The sequence below is a fragment of the Nomascus leucogenys genome, chromosome 11, assembly GCF_006542625.1.
Source record: "Nomascus leucogenys isolate Asia chromosome 11, Asia_NLE_v1, whole genome shotgun sequence".
NCBI lineage: Eukaryota > Metazoa > Chordata > Mammalia > Primates > Hylobatidae > Nomascus > Nomascus leucogenys.
Window position 1 is genome coordinate 60,826,552 of NC_044391.1, and position 20,436 is coordinate 60,846,987.

Genomic DNA, 20,436 nt, shown 5'->3' on the forward strand with positions numbered 1-20,436 from the left:
TATTCCATTGAGGCAGGTGCATGGTAGATATGTTAAAACTAAAATGAAAGAGCAGATAACATTTACTGTATACTACCACGTGCCAGGCACTGTTCCAAGAGTTTTATACAGTTTGTCTTATGATTCTGTGAGACAGGTGTTTTTTTAATAACCTGAAAATAAGTTTAATCTATTAAAAGGAGTAAATGGCATAAAATTTCTTTAAGACATAAAGCTCAAAAGGGGGACAGGTAAAGACACTAAGTACAAAAGTATAGACAGTTCTCACTCAAAAGAAGAAAAAAATTGCTTGGTAGGATCTGAACACTTCCTCAACATCTAAACTGAAAAAGACGGTGCAAGCACTGTTTAATTAGACCACTTTATTTTAACTGCTCTCTCTAAAACCTCAACATCATATATTAGAAGGAATTACAAGTTAGAAGAAATTGCAGCTGACTAGTCACTCAACTCTTTGTGAAGAGAACTGTCAACTTTTCCAAAGACCTTTTTTTTTACTTTTTGAAGCCAATCATCATAATGGCTACCTTTTGAGGAAAGTAACCATTACCTCAACAGCTGCCGCAGCTCCAAAGCTCTACAGAAGTGGGATTTGGGGGAATTAGTCTAGCTGTAGAAAAGCTAGGGGTCTCATCTTGGAGCTCTGTTAATACAGCAAGCACAGTATGTATATTGTATGTTAGAGATCAATACACATGGCAAGACTTTCTAAAAATGCTTTGTATTCACACTTTACGTAAGATTAAGAAACCTCAAAAACACCAAAGTGTGGTAGGGGTGTAGCAGGGGAGACACAAAAGAAGAGACAGAAAGGGCTGGGACCCCAAGCTCCAGAGTGGGATAATGAATTCCTTGGTGAAGTATGTTTTTTTAACAACAAAAGAATTGAAGATGAATGTTTATCCTAGCATGGTAAAATGTGTGGTATGAAGGCAGCACCCACTGGTTTTGAGAGTCTATTAATCTGTGAATATCTGATCTCACTCAATTACAACTAGAGTAAAGAAATAATTTCTAGTTTTCAGAAATTTGAAAATTTATCAAAAATGTGCTTTAAGAGCACAAGATTATTTGCAAGTCAATCACCTCAAGAACACTAAATAATTGGTTTTCTTCAGAGGAATCATGCAAATGGCAGAATGAATCATTTAAAGAGTCAGGAGAGGACTGAGGTGCTTCAGAGGGTGCCAAGGGCATGTGGCTTTCAGAGTGGTCATCTTCGTACTTTACAAACTCTCTCTGTAAAAAGAACATAAAATAATGTTCTTGACTTCATAACAAAAGACCTAAAATATATCCAAGAAAAGTGAATTTGATAATGTAAAAGTCAGAAGCCAAAAGTAATCAAATAGAGTAACTCAGGTGTTGTCAGTGAGCCAACCAACATCTACTGAACTCTCACAGAAGTTACAAAAAGAGAGACACTGTCTTCCTCTTTAGTAATTTGCAATCTTAAGGATCTTAGATGATTTATTCCATTTCAGGGGACAAATTCTCTGGCAGCTTTGATGAAACCATTTCTCAATTATAATCAATAAAGAAGCCTGAGAATTTTAGAATCATGCGGGAGTAGAGAAGCCCTTCAGTCAGGCTCTGAATATAAGGAAGACTTCTTCGTCTCCTCAACAAAGGTCACCCTGTTCCTTACACTGACCGCCTCCCTGTATAGACTTTGTAAACTCTCTCCTAGCATTCTGTGTAAGGAGTCTGTCTCACTGTTGGTCAGCTCTAAGAGTGGATCAACGGCAATAATGCAAATATATTCAAAATGTAAAATATACGGAGATATACACATTATAAATACATTTCCTATGAATTTTAACTTTTCTTAGTTTTTAACAGCATTCCAGTATCTTAAAGTTATTTTTAATATTAGCTCTATTATCAAGCGTAAGAGCCATTTAGCTTGCTCTGGGCTCCCTGGATTTGACAAGCACAGAGCTGAAGGACTGAGCTCTTGATTGCACCCCAGTAGAGACCTGGGCCCATTTTTCAACCCTGACAAGGCATCCTACTAAACCATGTTTGTTTGTTTCTTTTATTGGCCAAATTTCAGAGATTATTTGTCATCAGTATCTGCCACAAGATTAAAGTTTATTTTGCTCGCTTATTTTGCTTATTAACACAAAGAAAATGTTCTTCAAATATATTCAATGAAAGAGTATGCCAAATGCTTTACATGCAGAATTTTCCTAATCTACTCACCAAGAAATGCTTTCAAAGAAAAAACAAGAGATTAGTTTAATAAGGCGTATTTCTAGTGAACACACAAAAGTTCCTAGTAATCATCAGACTCTTTTCTAAATGCTTCCAAATTTTCATTAATAATATTTTATAATTTTGCTAGAAACTAGTCATGTTTATTCATCTTAATTCCTAGAATTCATTCCCTTTTTAACAATTAAGGCACTATTTGCTCATATGGCTTATCTCTGGGTATCTTATCTTCATGACTGCTTAAAAATAAAGAAAAATTTACTGACAGTGGCTTTGAGTTTATGTCTATAAATCATTTTGAGTTAGATTAAGTCAGCCAGATGTTCACTTACAGCAAATAAAAGGTAACTATTAACCATAGCAGTAGCTATCCATAGGCAAAGTTTTAATGCTTATTAATAACTATAATTCTCTATTTTTAATATATATATACATGTTTATTTGAAAATGCATGTGATATTTAGAAACTACAATTTTGAAAATAATCCAGACTCTTGCACAGATGAATAAATAACTGCATAATTACCAAATGTAACAAAGTCATGTTATTCTTTTGCAACATTCATGATTTCCTTAATCAGGTTAAAAACCTTTTTTAAAAAAGGTTCTTACCTCCCCAGCCTCAAGAACTATTCATTCATAATAAATAAAGTCCTTTAGATTTGTCTATTTTATATTATCTATGAAAAAGTAAACAAAGTCACTGCCTCAGAATCTTTAGTAAGATATTCTTGGTAAAGATGTGCACATGCAGATACAATCATGCATTGCTTAGCCACGGAGATACATTCTCAGGAATACATTGTGCAAACTTCATAGAGTGTCCTTACACAAACCTAAATGGTACAGCCCACTATGTAGCTAAGCTATATGCTATAGCCTACTGCTCCTGGGCTACAAACCTGTACAGCATATTATTGTACTAAATACTGTAGCAACTGTAGCACAATGGTATTTGTGTATAAACATGCCTAAACATAGAAAAGGTACAGTAAAAATGCAGTATTATAATCTTATGGGACCACCATCCTATATGCAGTCATCCTCCACTGAAATGTCATTATGTGGCACACGGCTGGACTTTATGTTGTGTAAAATAAGATCCTGGAATTCCACTTTATGCACTGTAATTTGTACAGTAGGTCAAAAATTGAGTATCCTCATTCACTTAAATGTCCTTAGATTCTTTGTAATTTACTTATGTTGACACTACTGTTAAACTTTATTCTACAGGATAAGGAGGAAATCTAAAATTACAAGCTTATTGCTAGACTTTTTTGCTGTGTTTTTGCAAACTATTACAAAAGGCTGTACTTCAATTAAAGTTGAAATTGGCCAACTACTGGCAACAAAGAATAATGGCATGTCATATATTTGATGCATTAAATTCCCTTTCTTTTTGTACAACCCTAAATTTCAAGGTTCAAATTATGAACTATGAAAATTTCAAAATGTCTTTCTCTCCTTAACCAGGAACTATAAAGGTGAAATGAGTAACTCATTTGTACTCATACTATCTAATATGCAAATTACAGTCCTACAGAGGTTTTAATTACACATGTGCCAGGAAAACTTAATTCAGGACAGTCTGGTTTTGTTCACCAATCCAAAATATGTTGATGTCTGTCTCCAGCAGAGATAAAATGGGGAGAAAAATTCACATTAATTACAACAATAATGGCTAATGTTTTCTGAGCATGTACTAAGCAGCAGGAATTATGTTAAGCTTTTAACAGCAAATAGTTTCTCAATTAATCCATACAATAACTCTATGAATTAGGTTTTTGTAAAACCTGACTTGCCAGCTCCAGGTAGACCTCAACAACCTTCCTCTGCATGACTGTGTCTTACATATTTTTCTATTACTGTCTGTATTAATGACATATGAGTATCACTATGGGCACTAATAGACGTGTCATAGAGAAAGGTATAATAAGGTCTGTCTGGGGTGGCAAGAATGGTTTCACAAGTATAGAGGGTTTATGGGGTTTGTAAGATTAAAAACTAGAAGAGTAAACCAGGAAATGTGGCTCAAGCCAAGTCTTCACAGCATAATTTAATTATTTTGTTTGACACTGTAAGTTTCCACATTTATTTGAAGCACTCATATTCAAATATAAGCTTAAAATGCAATATTAAGACCAGTGTTTTAATTATCACAATTTGGACTGGTGAGAGTGCCACTCCATTTGCTATGAAGAGTTGCAGATTGGCTTCACTTGAAACGTAACCCCACCCAGAATTAAAATCTGGATCGTTTAAAAGGATCAGATCGACCTCAAGATTATGGTATTTATTTTTTAAATTCCACATATGTAATACCATCTTTAAAAACTTATCACATCATTATACACTTACACGTTTTTGTCCCCTAAATTTATAATCAGACCATAATGAAAAATAAAATGTGTCTTATTTTTTGAATCCCAAGCCACAATGTACCTGGCCCGATACAGATGCTCAATAGTTACTTAGTGAAATGTATTATAGAATCTGAAACGTGGATTGGCTGCTAAGGAGAGAATAAGAGGAGATTTCAAATTCTGTATCTCCATTCTCCAGGAGAAAGACTCATTAAAGTTTGAAAACTTGAGTCATCAGACAGAAGATGTGAAGGTCAGAGAAAACTGATCAGGCCTCTTTGCAGTCTGGGTGAACTACAACTCCAATGCCTTTCCACTCCTGCTTTAATTCCAGGTTCAAACACAAAGATGCAACTGTGTGAATCAGTAATCCCTCTTCCCACAAATCTGTCTGCCAGGAAAGAGAGGAGACATTAGAGCATTATTAACATGTGGAAAAGATATATCCCACGTAATAAGTTTGCATTTCTATTGATTCCACTGTCACATCTAAGTGTAATTACTCCAAGTTCATCCTTGAGAGTCTGTCAGATCATTTTTCAGACACAAATCAACTTTTGTTTGTTTAGGCTCCCTAGATACATGGAGAGACCCATTTCATTGCAGGCACTGAAAATAATGTTAGACTTAAAAGTCTTAATTGATGTTAAAAATAATACCTATTTTCTCCCAACCACTTAAAAAAATTTGAAACCATAGAGTAGTGTCAGAAGCAACCCTAGAGAACATTTAATTACTTCCATCCACTACACAAATTTCCTACAACATCCTTGATCCAATCTCAGCTCAAAATTATTCCTTAGGATTATACTGTTTTAGCTGTTATCTATAGATTAAATATTTACTGGATGCCTACTGTGTACCAGGCACTACACTATGCAATGGTGGAACAGCAATAAACAAAACAGAAAAATTAAAATCTGCCTTCATGGAGATTACACTCTAGTGGAGAGAAAACAATCAGTAATAACACAACCATTAAGTGTTTTGGCTAGTGAAAACTGCTATAGAGAAAAATAAAGCAGGGAAAACCAGTGGTAGGGGCTCCAACTTTAAGCCGAATGATCAAGGAAGACCCCGCTAAGAAGACATGCTTGAGGAAACACAAGAGAGAAAGGGAAAGAGTCCTCCAGGTATCTGGGGAGAGGCTTCCCAGCAGAGGAAACCGCCCACAAAAAGGCCTGGAAGGATGTCTATTGTGTTCCTAGAGGCGGGGGCAGCTGGAAAAGGAGGGAAGGAAAAGCAGTAGGAAATCAAGTCAAAGAAGTGGGGATGGGGCAAGATCCCATGAGGTGCTGCAGACCACTAGCTTTTACTCCGAGGTGGGGAGCTAATCAAGGGCTTTGGGCACAGAAGTGGCCTAGTCTGATTTATATTTTAAATGAATCATTCTGACTCTCATGTGTATAAAAAGAAAGCAGAGGGGTCAAGAAAAAGGCAGGGTGAACACGTAGCAGACTCTTGAAATACTCCAAGTGAGAGATGGGTGGCATTTGGGATCAGGCTGATTGCAGTGGAAGTGATAAGAAACAGATTTCAGTTATAATTAGGGTCTAGATTCAAAGGATTTCCTAGCCGACTGGATAAGGGGCATATGAGGTAGTCAAGGACAACTCCAAGGCTTTTGGTGCAAGCCCCAAGAGGAATGCTCTGACCTGGTAAGCAGGAGACGGTGGACAAAACAGGGAAGTCGGGTGTAAGCATCTGGAGATCGGTAGAAAGGTCTGGGCTGATCTCCATGATGCTGTGTTCTCAGCAACACAGAAGGTATTCCAAGCCATGAGACAAGATGAGATCCCCAAAGGAGTAAATGTAGAGAACAGGAGAGCTCTGAGGCTGGCCCAAGTTAAGAGGTCTGAGAGATCAAGAGGAATCTGCAAAGGAGATGGGGGAAAGAGCAGCCTACAGAAAAAGCTGGGAGAATATGGTGTCCAAAAGCCAAAGAAAGTGGCCCATAAAGACATGATTTACTTATGTCAAATGCCTTTGGTAGGACAAGTAGGACTGACGACAGTCCTTGCACTGAGCAACACAGAGGGCACGGTAAAGTTGACAAGAGCAATGCCAGTAGAGTGGTAAGGACGAGAGTCTGTCTGGATAGGGTTCAGAAAAAAAGGGAAGAGAGGAACTACAGAGAAGGAATATAGGCAACTGTTTTATGTAAAAAAAAAAAAAAAAAAAAAAAAAAAAAGAGAGAGACAAACAGGATAGCAACTGAAAGATAAAGTGGGGCAGAAAAAGAAATTTTTAAGACTGCAAAAATAACAGCATGTGTCCATGCTTATGGGAATAACCCAGTAGGAGAAATTTTATGAGACAAAAGAGAAAGAGCTGGAATGACAGCTTTGAATAGGAGACAGGGAGAGGCCTTAGCCAGTTCATCTATAGAAACAGGAAGAAGACAGCATCTGTGCAAGGCCCAGGCAGGAACAGCTGAGGAAACCCAAAAGAGAGGAGTGTGGGATGGGAGCCCATAGAAGTTCTCATTCTCAGCCACAAAGTAAGCAAGACACTTTCCTGAGATACATACAATAGTAAGATCCCAGAAATGTACTTCATATATCATAAGACCTTGCTAATTCATGCAATGAGTTAAAAATCTGGGGGAAAAAATACACTCACACCGCTATTATACGATTAGATTGCAACATTTTTGTCATTATTTCCTAAAAATGTCCTTCCATAGAATAAGAAGTAAAATCTAATTTGGGAAAAAGCATCTTGCTACAGTGTTTTGTTATGTGTGTGTCTGTGCCTTTTAAAACAAAAATCTGAATGTGAAGTAAAACAATGATCTAAAGGGAAGAGTAAAAAAATAAAATGTAAAGGCCCTGTGCTGTATGTAAACTAAACATACACCTTTATTCCTTCTTCCAAACTCTATGTCCAGCTGTAATTTTTTAGGTAGTTGCAATCAATATGTCCATACAACTAGGTTCTATTCTTTGGGCTTAATATTTGCGGGATATATGTATCTAAGGTCTACACGTTTTTGTGTTTAATGTCAATGTGATGTGGTCTAACTAATCATTTCCCAATCACTAGGCACTTGGAGGTTCCTCCTAGCTTTTTAAAATTACATATTGCACATCTATAAATACCTTTAAACAAAATGAGTTTTTCCTTTATTTCCTTATATTACAATCCCTCAAGTGAAATTTCCAGATCAAAGAATTATTAGCAACTTTACAAATGAACTGCAAGAGCACAGTATATAATACATATTAGTAATTCAAAATAAACTTGTTGAATAAAGAACAAATGAAGCATGTTAAACATGTCAGCTTTTTATCTAGAATACTCTCTATAGAAAATTATTCCAATTTATTTTATGAGCAGAAAATCATATTTTCCTAGGGAACAACTCAGCCTGAGTTTTACTTAGTTTTTTGTTTTTTTTGTTTGTTTGTTTGTTTGTTTTCTTGAGACGGAGTCTCACTCTATTGCCCAGGCTGGAGTGCAGTGGCACGATCTCAGCTCACTGCAAGCTTCACCTCCCAGGTTCATGCCATTCTCCTGCCTCAGCCTCCTGAGTAGCCCGCCACCATGCCCGGCTATTTTTTTTTTTTTTGTATTTTTTAGTAGAGACGGGGTTTCACCATGTTAGCCAGGATGGTCTCGATCTCCTGACCTTGTGATCCACCCACTTCAGCCTCCCAAAGTGCTGGGATTACAGGCGTGAGCCACTGCGCCCGGCCAGCCCTGAGTTTTTAACTTGCTAATTTAGTAAGTATGGTGCTCTCTTAATTTTCACCTCTAACTAGAAACAAGGTTTAACACTTTCCCAAGAGTCTATTTACTAACTGTATTTTTCTTGTTGTATACAGTCTAGTCAGCATAATTTGAGGATAAATATATTTTCTTTTAAGTAAATAAATTTACCATAATATTTTTCCAATCTGTTGCCTTGCTTTTAAAATCTCTGCTTTGAGGTTTTAAAAATTATAATAAAAGATGCCATGAATATAGATAAGAAAAAAACACTCCATTAATTAAAAAAAATTAGAGACTCTTAAACCAATATACTAGAGAATATAAGACCTAAATTTCATTTACATTATTTTAAATTCATATTCCTATTTCCTCTTCTCAGTTACTTCTTTCTTTTCTCTCTTATTTGCTCAATACTAAACTCTTCCAAACAGTTGGATCTATCACTGGAATTCTGATTCGGTTCCATTCATCCTATACTGGTTTTAATAATATATATAGTATACCCTATATATTATATATATACTATTTCTTTGCAGTAATTTCTTCTGTCCATAACTACTGTCTTACTACTGTTCCCTCAATCTGATGACAATCATTTTGTAAAATTCTAGAAAGTATTGTCTTGGGATTTTCATTGCTAGCACATTAAATACTAATACTAATTTACGAAACATTATGGTGACTATATTTAGCTTTCACAATCAAAAACTGGATTTATCATATAATAGAAAGGTGGGGCGCACACTGGTTCTTGATCAGAAATCTGGGTTTAAATCTCAGCACTGTTACTAACAGTGCTAATTTCCTTAATTTCTCTGCACTTCCTTTAATTCATACTTAAACTAAGGAAAATACTAATGTGCCTACTTACTGAGGTGAATGCAATCATATACACATATAGGCATAAAGAATGAGCTTTGTTTTAAAGTCTACTTTTTATAACACCTCTGTTAGCTGCTAAAAAGCATTATATCACAGGAAATGAAGATAATATATTTTCACAAAGAATGTATTCTAGGGAACAAAATGACATACTCCTAGAAGTAAAATGTAGTATTTTATTAGAATATCCAAAAAGCTTACTCTCAAGGGGCATGACAAATGACTCCAACAGTTTTAGTTTTGTGTGTGTTTAGCAAAAACAAATAGGACTACATCAAACTTAAAAACTGTACGTCAAAAGACACAATAAACAGTGAAAAAGCAACCAATGGAATGAAAGAAAACATTTGCAAATCATATATCTGATGGGGGTTAATATTCAGAATACATAAGGAACTTCTACAACTCAATAGCAACTGCAATAAGCCAATTAAAAATAGGTAAGGGACTTGAAAATACAATAAACAATTTTCCAAAGAAGATATACAAATGTACAAGTGGCCAACAAGCCTATGAAAAAATGTTCCACATCACTAATCACAAGAGAAATGTAAATCAAAACCACCATATCACTTCATATCCATTAGGATGGCCACTGTCAAAAGAAAACAACAAATGTTGGTGAGAATATTGAGAAATTGGAACCCTGTATACTGCTGGTAGCAATGTAAAATGCAGCCACTATGGAAAATGGGATAGAGGTTCCTCAAAAAATTAGAAATAGAACTACTACATGGTCCAGCAATCTCAATTCTGGGTATATATCCAAAATAATTCAAAGAAAGACCTCAAAGAGATGTATGCACCCCCATCTTCACTGCAGCATTATCCACAACAGCCAAGAGGGAGAGGCAACTCAAAGGCCCATCAACAGATGAATGGATAGATTAAATGCCCTATATATGTGTCTATATATGTATATATGTATATATGTGTCTATATATGTATATGTGTCTATATATGTATATATGTGTATATATGTGTATATGTGTGTATATGTGTGTATATATGCATATATGTGTATTTGTATATGTGTGTGTATATATATATTTATGTATGTGTGTGTATACATATATATACACACACACACACATACACAATGGAATATTATGCAGCCTTTAAAAAGAAGGAAATTCTATCATATGCTACACAATGATGAACCTCAAGTGCAGTAAGCCAACAAAGGACAAATACTGCATGATTCCACTTATATGAAGTATCCAAAGCAGTAAAAAATCATAGAAACAGAAGCTAGAAAGGTGTGTTGCCAAGGGATAGGGAAGAGAGGCTGGGGAATTTGTGTTTAATAGATAGTGTTTCAGTTTTGCAAGATGAAAATGTTCTAGAGATGTGTTGTACAACAATGTGAATACACCTTACAATACTGAACTGTACACCTTAAAATGGGTAAGAGTATAAATGTAATGTGTTCTTTACCACGATAAAAAAATAAATCTATACTAAAACAAACAAAAGTAATGTCCACATGACATATCATGGTAAAGAACAATTATGCTAGTTTCAGGGAGGAGTGAGTGAGTGAGTGTCACAGACTGGATGAGCACAGGCTGGGAAGCCAGATCTCTTGGGTTTGAACTCTGGCCCCACCCAGTAGCTTTGTGATCATGAGAAAGTTACTTCAACTCTTTCTGCCTAAATATCCTTATCTTAAAATAAAGGTAACTGTATTATCCCCCTGGGTTATTATGAAGACTATGTGAATTAGCTTGTGCAAAATGTTCAGAAGTGTAAGCATTCGACAAGTCTTAGGTACTGTGTCCAGGGCGCTGGCCGCTAAGCTGATGGCCAATCCACACCCTGCCAAGAGGATGGACTGCCTAGACTCCTCCCAGCACAGCGGCAGGGTGGCGCTAAAATCAGAACAACACCAGTGCCATTGCTCGCTGGTGACCAGCTGTCATGGTGCTTGGCCCTGCTGTGAAACGATGCTCCTGCCATGTGGCCTTGGACACATGCTGCAGACCGCACCATTTCAAATGGTGGCCTTTAATAAAAGGCCTAACTAGAAAGCATGTAGTACTCTCAACTTGAGTTTAGAAGTACCTGTAAAACTTTTTTCTCTCGTTCTACAACCAGAGAAATTAAATTTTATATGTGGGAAAAGTTTGAGGCTTTTCTGGTGAGTAGGAATTTCCCTCCTGACAATGGAAGTTTTGATACTATTAGAAATAGGTGCTATTAGAAGTGTTGCTACTATTTATTGACTCTGATGGGTCGCAGGAAAAAGAAAGGTAAAGAAATGGAAAAAGGTGTAGATAAGAAAGATGTACAAAGGAGCCAAGCACAATATGAGAAAAAGAAAATTAGACTCAGTTGATTTTTGGTAAAGATAGCAACGACTGCTTGCTATTTCAGTTCTCTTAGCAGTTTCTACATCATTAAAGGTGTTCAAAAAGATGTTAGTGTGAAGTCAGTTAACTTTGAGTGTGTTCTTTAAGTTTATAATCCACAAGAGGGCAAAATGGATGAATGAAAAAGCACAGTGTTTTCCAAGGAAGGAAGTCACGTGAACAATTTCACATAACTCACGTTAACAGACTTACGTTATCTTACTGACAACTCACCTCAAGAGGGTGTTGCTATACTACTAGGCAAACACAACTAGATCATAATCCTCACTATAACTGCAATGTCAGTCCCTATGCTGCCAGACAGAAAAGGGGAGGGAACAAAGCTGTTAATGTGTATAAAACAAGGAAATACAAGAAGTCAAAGGAGGCTTTATTTTATGTGTCAGTTTCATACCAGTAGGGAGCATAAATCCAATACAGAATTCCTGCCTTCAAAAACAACCAAAAAGACAGAAATTGGGGAGCACCTCCCTCCAAAACTGTATTTTAGCTGATTAACTATTTGAAAATTAGGAGCTTCCGCCAACTATGCTTACCTTAAATGACATTCTTTGTTGACATTGATCTCAACATTGCATTTTTTTGATCAAACAAGATTTTACATTTCATTTGCACTGAGGAAGAATTCAAAGTGCTGTTTGAAAAAAAAATGTGCTATTTTTAAAAGTATTACTCAACAGGCCATAATATACTAATTACAAGCTGCAATTTACAGCTACAAATTGTGTTCGAGTAGAGGGAGTCCTGAAAGAGGCTGACACAGGAGAAACTGATGTAAATCTAAGATTAATTCCACGAATCCAGTGCTGTATAAATCAGTATGTCAATTCTCAGGAAAGGTTTTGAATACTGGTGACTATCAAATTTAGAGATGTCTTGATATTCCCTACACAGGCCCTAAATCACCACTTATAATGAGCAGTAGAATAAATGCCAACACCAGGGAGAAAGGGCTAATGGGTATGCTTTTTCACTGACTGTGTACATACTAATAGTGTTAATAGTACTATGCTCTTCTACTTTGTATTTTCTAGACAATTTCTTGTGTGTTATGCATGGGAGATACATGATCATAGAAAATAAATGAGCAAATGAGCAAACTCATATTCTCTAATCCTGTTGTAACTAACCACACTTAAAAACCTTGATTATAGGTACAATACTGCTAAACAAACACCTGAAAATGGGATTGTGTGTAAAGAACATACAAAATAAGATTAACCCTGGGCCGGGAGTGGTGGCTCACGCCTGTAATCCCAGCACTTTGGAAGGCCGAGGCAGGCAGATCACCTGAGATCAGGAGTTCGAAACCAGCTTGGCCAACATGGTGAAACCCTGTCTCTACCAAAAATACAAAAATTAGCTGGGTGTGGTGGGCAGATGCCTGTAATCCCAGCTACTCAGGAGGCTGAGGCAGGAGAATCGCTTGAACCTGGGAGGTGGAGGTTGCAGTGAGCTGAGATCTCGCCACTGTGCTCCAGCCTGGGCCACAAGCGTGAAGCTCCATCTCAGACAAAAAAAAAAAAAAAAAAGATTAACCCTGTTAGAATACAATCATTTCTGGGATGGAAAATGTATGTCCTATATGAAATTCGACTTTTCACGTTTAAAAAGTTCAGATGGTCATGGTAGCAGGCAGCGACAATGGAGAAAAGTCTAGTATCAGGAATCAAGTGGAAGAGAAAAATAAACTAGAGGAACCAAAGATGCCTCTGGTGAACCAATAAAAAAAAAAAGAAAAGAAAATCCAAAATAATGCCCTATTTAAAACAGGCACTCAGTAATTTTTTTACAACCAGTCAAGAAAACAGAACCCTTAAATCAAAACAAATACACATATCCCTGACTTCTGATACTTAACGTCTTTTACTATATAATTCATTTAATACCCATTAATAACTACACTCTACTCCTTGCTATTTTCGCCTTTGTCAAAGGTTTCTGCTGAAGGGTCCACTGACTCCTCCCATATCAGTAATTCACAGTCACATGCTATGCTTTACCCATCCTGTAGTAGCCATCTCAGCAAAGGATTGCTAATACCCAAAATTTCAAAGACACGAGAAGGCCTAAGAAAGAAGGTAAAAGAGCTTAAAATCAGATTCAAGAGATGTTAAATCTGATTACATTATTTACTGTTAAAAACCTCTAAAAGCTCTTTAAATAAACCATATTCAGCCTAATACCCCCCAAAAACATTCGTCTCATGACCACCCCATCACCACCCTCATTCACCTATGCTTCAAATACTACTTTGATTTTTCTATGCCTTTACACCAGCTATTAACTCCACCTTAAATGCCCAGCAGGGTAACAGAGCAAAAGACTCAAGGTTTTTTATTTTTATTTTTTAATCCTGTCTCTGTAATCAGTGACCTTGCCATTTAACTGTTTCCACACCCAACAAAAGGAGACCCATTTCTCAGACTCAGGAAGATTAAATGAGGTAATATGTGTAAAGTACTACCACCAGGTCTCGAACCTACTAAAGCACTAAATAAGCACTTTTCTGGCTACATCTACATCATCTGCTGAACACCTACTCACTCTTCAAACCCTACTTTGAATATCCCACTGTAGAACTTTCCTCAATCCTGTGTTCTATTTTTTCCCCTAAAAGAATCAACTGACCACTTACTCTTCTGTGTGTCATCTGGCACTACAGAGAAATGTCTCTTTTAATTGCTTGTTTATGTATCTTTCTACTCCATTATAAAATGAACACCTCCAGAGCGGGATTTTTATCTAATTACTGCCTGCCCCATATCTGACAGGATCAATAATGGAAGCTTAATTAGCAAGGGTTGAATAGATAATGATTTCATTAAACTATTACAACCAAAACCTTTAGATGGCCTTTCAAATATTTTGATAATGCACTATTTTTGTGTTTTGAAAAGAACAATCCTACCTTAAAGTGCTACCTGACCAGCAATGGAATTTGGATTTTTTTTTTTCGTTTTTGCTCACCATTCATTTATTCAACAAGTATCTCCTATGTGGCAGGAATATATCAGTGAACAAAATGAGCAGAAATCCCTGACCCACACGGGCCTTATATTTTACCACAGGTAAACGTGTGGAGGAAAGAAGTTCTTACAGCAAACTTGTCTGAAAAAGGTATCAAAAGCCACATTTTGTTATTCATCAACATGTCCTAAATATCATAAGGACAAAACAACAAATCCCTGACTACACATAAAATTTAACTACTTAAAAAACAATGGCATAAAATTAACCCAGATTTAGTGTACCAAACAAGCAAACTGATTTAATGTCCCTCAAAAAAATGCTCATGTTAGGAACCCATTTCCTTGTAGCTAAAAAAAAAAACCGTGATTTTCTTTGTAAGTTTTAATGATTTTATGTGTATAATTACATGCTTTGCATAGATCCTAATTTTAATCCTAATTTGAAGTGGATTTACTTCATTATTGTTTTGTTTTGAATGCGGCCTATTTCAAAGCCTGTTTATGATCTTAAAACATTCTTCATTTTGTAAATGAAGAGGGCTTTTACGAAACTGCCTCAGGGCTTCTATTCTGAGAGGTATGTTTCTGGAAGTGAGATGGGCCACACCAGAACTGAATGGAGAACATACCTAAACTGGGCTTCTCTGTTGAACCAACCAGCCCAGAGACCACAGAATGAGGCTGCAAGACAGAGAGGCCTCCACAGCTCTTGCACACCAACACTTCCAATCTGATCTCCTGCTTTGTCCTCTATTGCTGCTTCCACCTATTCCCCAAGTATGCCCCATGCTTTCCTTCCTTTACCCATTTTATCCCTTGCTTAGAACGTCCTTTCCTCGTTTCTGTTAAAATACTGACATGTCAACATACCATTTCCATTGGTAAGAGCTTCTGGCTTCCCTCTGTTGGAGATAACTGTACCCCCTCTGAATTCATCAGCCATCTCTGAGAACCTATCTTATAAAGCTTAGCAAGTTCTACGTTGCTTTTGTCCCACCTTGCTACATTTACTAAAGTATAATACATTCTCCTCACTATTCAGCTCACAACATCTGGAAGGGGACCTTACACAGAACAGGGCTCAATTTGCAGGACAGATAAAAAGAGTAAACATAATACCCAAAATTTTAACCAATACTTGCCATAGCAAAACACTAGGAAGCTTCATTTAGACAGCTCTGCAAAGCATGATTCAATTTCAAAATTACAGAAAAGATTCAGGTCGACAGAACAATTCTTGCTGCCTAAAATGATGTTATTTCTACGTCAGAAGCAACAAAAAAGGTCCACATGTCCCAAGCGGACAATGCTGAGAAAAGAATTGTGGTCACTTAAACAGCAGGTTATTTGTTGAAGGGTCCTGAAGGCACAAGTAGTTTCCACACAAAGAGGTTTCATTTCAGCTGGATTTTTTTGGTCACTTTGGACATTTTTGTGCCAACTTAATATGTTACGGAGAGCTTTGCCCTACCTTTGCTAATTAACAGTACAATAAACAGCAAAAGGAAGGTCACTACTGACAAACTTTGAATATAAAGTGCAGTGAGCTGGGTTTTAGGCTCATGGTTCCCGCATGTGGAGTTGAATATATGGCCTTTGCTTCCCTTCAGAACCCACAGAGAAAGGGTGAAAAGCACAAACATCAAACAAGTGGTGAATACACAGATCAGCAGCAGCCCCGGGTTTAAAGCGCTTTCATGAAGCCCCAGCCATAGGGAAGAAATACTTCAACAGCACCCTAAGGGAAACAAAAAACTGAATTATGAAACGAAACATTAAAAAAGCATCAGCGGTGTGTCTTAGAAAAATTACTAGTGAGATTTAAGTCACAACCCCCCACTTTCCCTCAAAAGTGCTTTCTAATAATACAGAGCACATTCCAAATAGCTTCCCTCTGCCAAAAACTTGCCAATTGTACCTCCCCTGCTCAGCAACCAGGGTGAAAAAAATTCAATGCCAGGAGAACCTTAATGCCTTCATTTTTGAAGTAAATTTCAAACATTTATCTTGCTGAGCATTTATCCACAGGGGGAGTAGCTCCTAAATGAATTAAGGAAGTGAATATGACCTTTAATAGATAATCTGGTTCCCAATTGGAAAGCAGGAGAGGCACAACAAAGAGGAGAATGGATTAAAAAGGATTCAAATGAAAAAGTTGGAAAAACAGAGGAGAATGGAATTTACTTGGGAAAAGAATGAAAGCTGAAAGGCAATAGAAAAAGCATAAAGCAAAAGGAGATGCAATCTAAAGACAAATGCTAGATAAGGAAAGAGGGCAGGGGTAGCTAATAAACCTTTCAGAGTCCATAATTACTTAACTCTAAATATTATCTCACTGTAACTTGACGACGGTCTAGGTTCCAGGCTGGGAGCCCTAGAAAAGGAAAGGGGCTAGCAGTGGAGAGGCAAGGTGGGACCGTGCAGAAAAGCAGAGACCCTCGTAAGCTCAAGAACAGCATCAGGTTAGGCTGGATCAAGGAAAAAGCTGGTGCTCAACTAGGTTCCTGGAAGTGCTGAGAGGCAACAACCACTCGGACTGACTGGTCCGTGGGCGATCAAAGATTCCACGTGGGCTCGAGGGAGACTACAGTGACACCCCCCGCCCCCGGCCCTCCCACCTCCCGCGAGAGCCTTGGAGGCTGGACCAACAAACAGATGGGCTCTGGAGGCCAGAGAAGTGGAGGATTCTCTGACCCCGGGAGACCCGACGGGGACCCCGATGGGCAAGAGGCACGCAACACCCAGGGTCAAGGGCAGTGACACTGGGATCCCGGGCGCCCTTCGCGGAGCCCGAACTCACCGATGCCGAGTCCCACGACCAGGCGGCCAGCGAGCAGTGTCTCCTTGTTGTTGGCCGCGGCCAGCACCGCGGAGCCGGCGGTGAAGAGGGCACTGGCCAGGAGGATGGCAGCGCGGCGGCCGAAGACGCCGTTGAGGACACCTCCGGCCAGCGCCGAGACGGCAGCCGCCCCCACTGTGCTGGACACCAGCAGCTCCTGCCACAGCGCGTCCAGACTGAGCTGCCGCTTGAGCAGCAGCATGGCCCCTGACACCACCCCGGTGTCATAGCCAAACAGGAAGCCGCCCAGCGCGGAGAAGACGGCCACCACGTACACGAAGGCGGGGGTCTCGTCCTGCTGGAACTGCCGCCGCGCCGCGCGCTCCAGGTCCCCGACGCCGCCGCCGCCTGCGCCCGCGCTCTGCAGGCTGGTGCTCGATTCGGCGGCCGCCAGGAGGCTGCACTCCCCGGCCGCGCTCGCCGCGTCCGGCTCCTGCTGCTTCCTGCGCCGCTCGCCCATCAGGCTGCTCAGGCTCCGCAGCGTGTACTCCACATTCTCGCTCGCCTTGCGGGACATAGGGCAGGCGCCCGGGGCTGCCCGGGGGAACGCGGCTCCGCGGGCCGGCAGTCTCGGCGAGCTGGACAGCCCGAGCCAGCGGGAGCAACCGCCGCTGCCGCCGCTTTCTTCCTCCCGGCTTCCGCTCTGGCTGCCACGGCAGCAGCCGCCGCCACGGCCGCTCCGCGGAGAAAGTTGCTGCCCGCCGCGCTCCGACGATGCGGAGTTGGAGACCGGCGGGTCTCACTCCACACTCACGCCCCGCGCCTGCCGAGCTGGCGCTGCGGAGCGGGCGGGAGGCGGGACCGCGGGTCACGTGCAACCCCGGGCCGGCGGGGCGGGGCCCGGGAAGCGTCCCGCCCCCTCCCTGGGCGGGGCCAGGCTCAGCCCGCCCCGGACCCCTAAACCCCGCCCTCCCGGTGGGTGCGACCTCTGACCTAGGCGCCCTCGTTTAGGGCTCTGGCAACTGTATGGAATTAACCCTGCTTCAGAGCGGCAGCGGTGGAGCAAGCCAAAGCCACCCAGAATGTTTGCCCTGTTTGGAGAGTAGGGAGAGGGCACCTAAACCAGCCTGACTGTCCTTCCAGCAGCCTAGAGAGAGGGCTGGAAAAAATATCCTAGAATAGGACCTAGCAAGTACCCTTCCTTTTATAGTATTGTGACATTACCCAGCGTGGTCTACTTCCCTGGCATTAAATGTGTTTGTTCTGGAGCAATTCAGGGCTGCATGCTCCCATTTCTATAGCTAGTTTCCACTCTCATCGCCAGTCCCTCCTCAATTTATGCTTAAAGGAATGGTACATTTGATTCTTTGAGGACAGAGATAACATATCTCTGTGGTGAATCCCGAACCTCCTTCCATGGATCCCCGACCTGTAAAAGAAAATTCACATATATGCATTCCACTCATGTAACGGGTAATTCCCAGAAATAGAAAACCCAAGACCCTGATTTGTGATTTGGCAGGCAGTCTCCACTTCCCTGCCCCAACATGCTAACCAAAAGGTAGGATAGCTTCTCTCCTGAGAATCTCCGCTGTTGCCCTCCATGAGGCACTGTTTTAACAGCCTCATTTACTTGAAACAAAGATAACGTTATTTGCAACTAATTTTTTAAACTGTTGAGTGAATTAACAGTTGTTGGTTCTCAAAGAGTCGGACCCGATCGGGCTCAAACCAAAGACACGCCGGTCGCGGTCAGGAGATTTTATTGGAGGCACCAAGCCGACATCACGCGGGGGATAAGAAGGAAGGAATAAGGGGCGAGCAGCTTAGGTGCTGGGTTTTTATACTCAGTGGGGCTACGTGGGCATTGGTGATTGGCTTAGGGGTGGGGTTTGAGTAAAAGGCAGGAGGTGTTCTTCCCTGATTGGCCTTCTCTTGGCGGGCTCGCAGGGTGGAGAACCAGGAACGGGGGGCGGGGCGGGGGTGAAGAACCCGGAACCGGCGCCATTTTACTGTGCCCATGTTACCTAACAAGTTCATTTGGGGTTTCTTTCCCCCTTTAATTTAAATGTTTTTAAATTATACAGTTGCACATCAGGGGCTAAAGATGGTTTTTTTGTTTTTGTTTTGTTTTGTTTTTATTTGAGACAGATTCTCGCTCTGTCGCCCAGGCTGGAGTGCAGTGGCGCTATCTCGGCACACTGCAGCCTCCGCCTTCCAGGTTCAAGCGATTCACCTGCCTCAGCCTTCGTAGCAGCTGGGACTGCTAAAGATGTTTTGTCCCTCTGATTTGCTTTCATTCTTCAGGCTGAGGGCAAAAAGTCAAGCATCATAGGATTCTATTCCTACAATTCCACTGCTCTTTTATTTCCCTTATTTGAGCAAAAGCTTTCTTAGCCTGGAGCCTATTTTTCATGCAGCTAAAACTTTTCTCCTTTTAGACAAAAGGATTTTGTCATTCCTGTTTCAGTAAAAACTTATATTAGAATTTGTCAAAACTGCTTTCGTTTTGATTATCAGTCACGATTATCTCTACAATATAGTGCTTTCCTTGCCAGCAACAAGGAAAAATAAACTAATGAAGCCAGAGGGCTTAACTATTTAAATTTTATCGTCTGGCTTTAAAGCAAGGCTCTACCGTCATTCCCAGGGATCAGTTAGAGAGAGCCTTTAGATCTGCAGCAATGAACTCTTTAATATTCAGATCTCGGACAATATTGCAGGTGAGAGCGCGCCTTTTCCGCGGCATGCTACGGGATAGTAAAACTGTGCCCCCTGGTGGTGAGCCAATTCCCACGGCTTCTGAAGAGAAGGGCTCCGCAGATGAGAAGCATCTGGTTCTTTGACAGTTCTCTCTTGCTGAGATGAAAATAAACTGCTTTTTGTCTCAGCTGGTGTAGTGAACATCTTGGTTCCTGAGCATCCCTTGCTTGAAATTCAGCTTTGGGGTCATAGAACAAGAAACTACTTAGAAAGTTCTGTTCCATATTAGGACAGTTATGTATCTGCGGTCAGGTTACATTTGAAAAGAAATGTGACGTGAAAAAAAAGGCATCGGAGGCCGGGCGCGGTGGCTCACGCCTGTAATCACAGCACTTTGGGAGGCTGAGGCGGGTGGATCACGAGGTCAGGAGTTC

At 40.0% G+C, this 20,436-nt stretch overlaps 1 protein-coding gene across 1 annotated transcript in view; it reads right to left on the reverse strand.

Annotated features, from left to right (window-relative positions):
* SLC2A13 (solute carrier family 2 member 13) overlaps positions 1 to 18,149 on the reverse strand; it is a 365,815-nt gene extending 347,666 nt beyond the window's left edge. Inside the window, exon 1 of the mRNA XM_003252302.4 lies at positions 17,321 to 18,149. Within this exon, the coding sequence (XP_003252350.2) occupies positions 17,321 to 17,876 (556 nt within the window). The 5' untranslated portion in view covers positions 17,877 to 18,149. The remainder of the gene's footprint in view (positions 1 to 17,320) is intronic.
* Between the last annotated feature and the right edge of the window lie 2,287 nt (positions 18,150 to 20,436).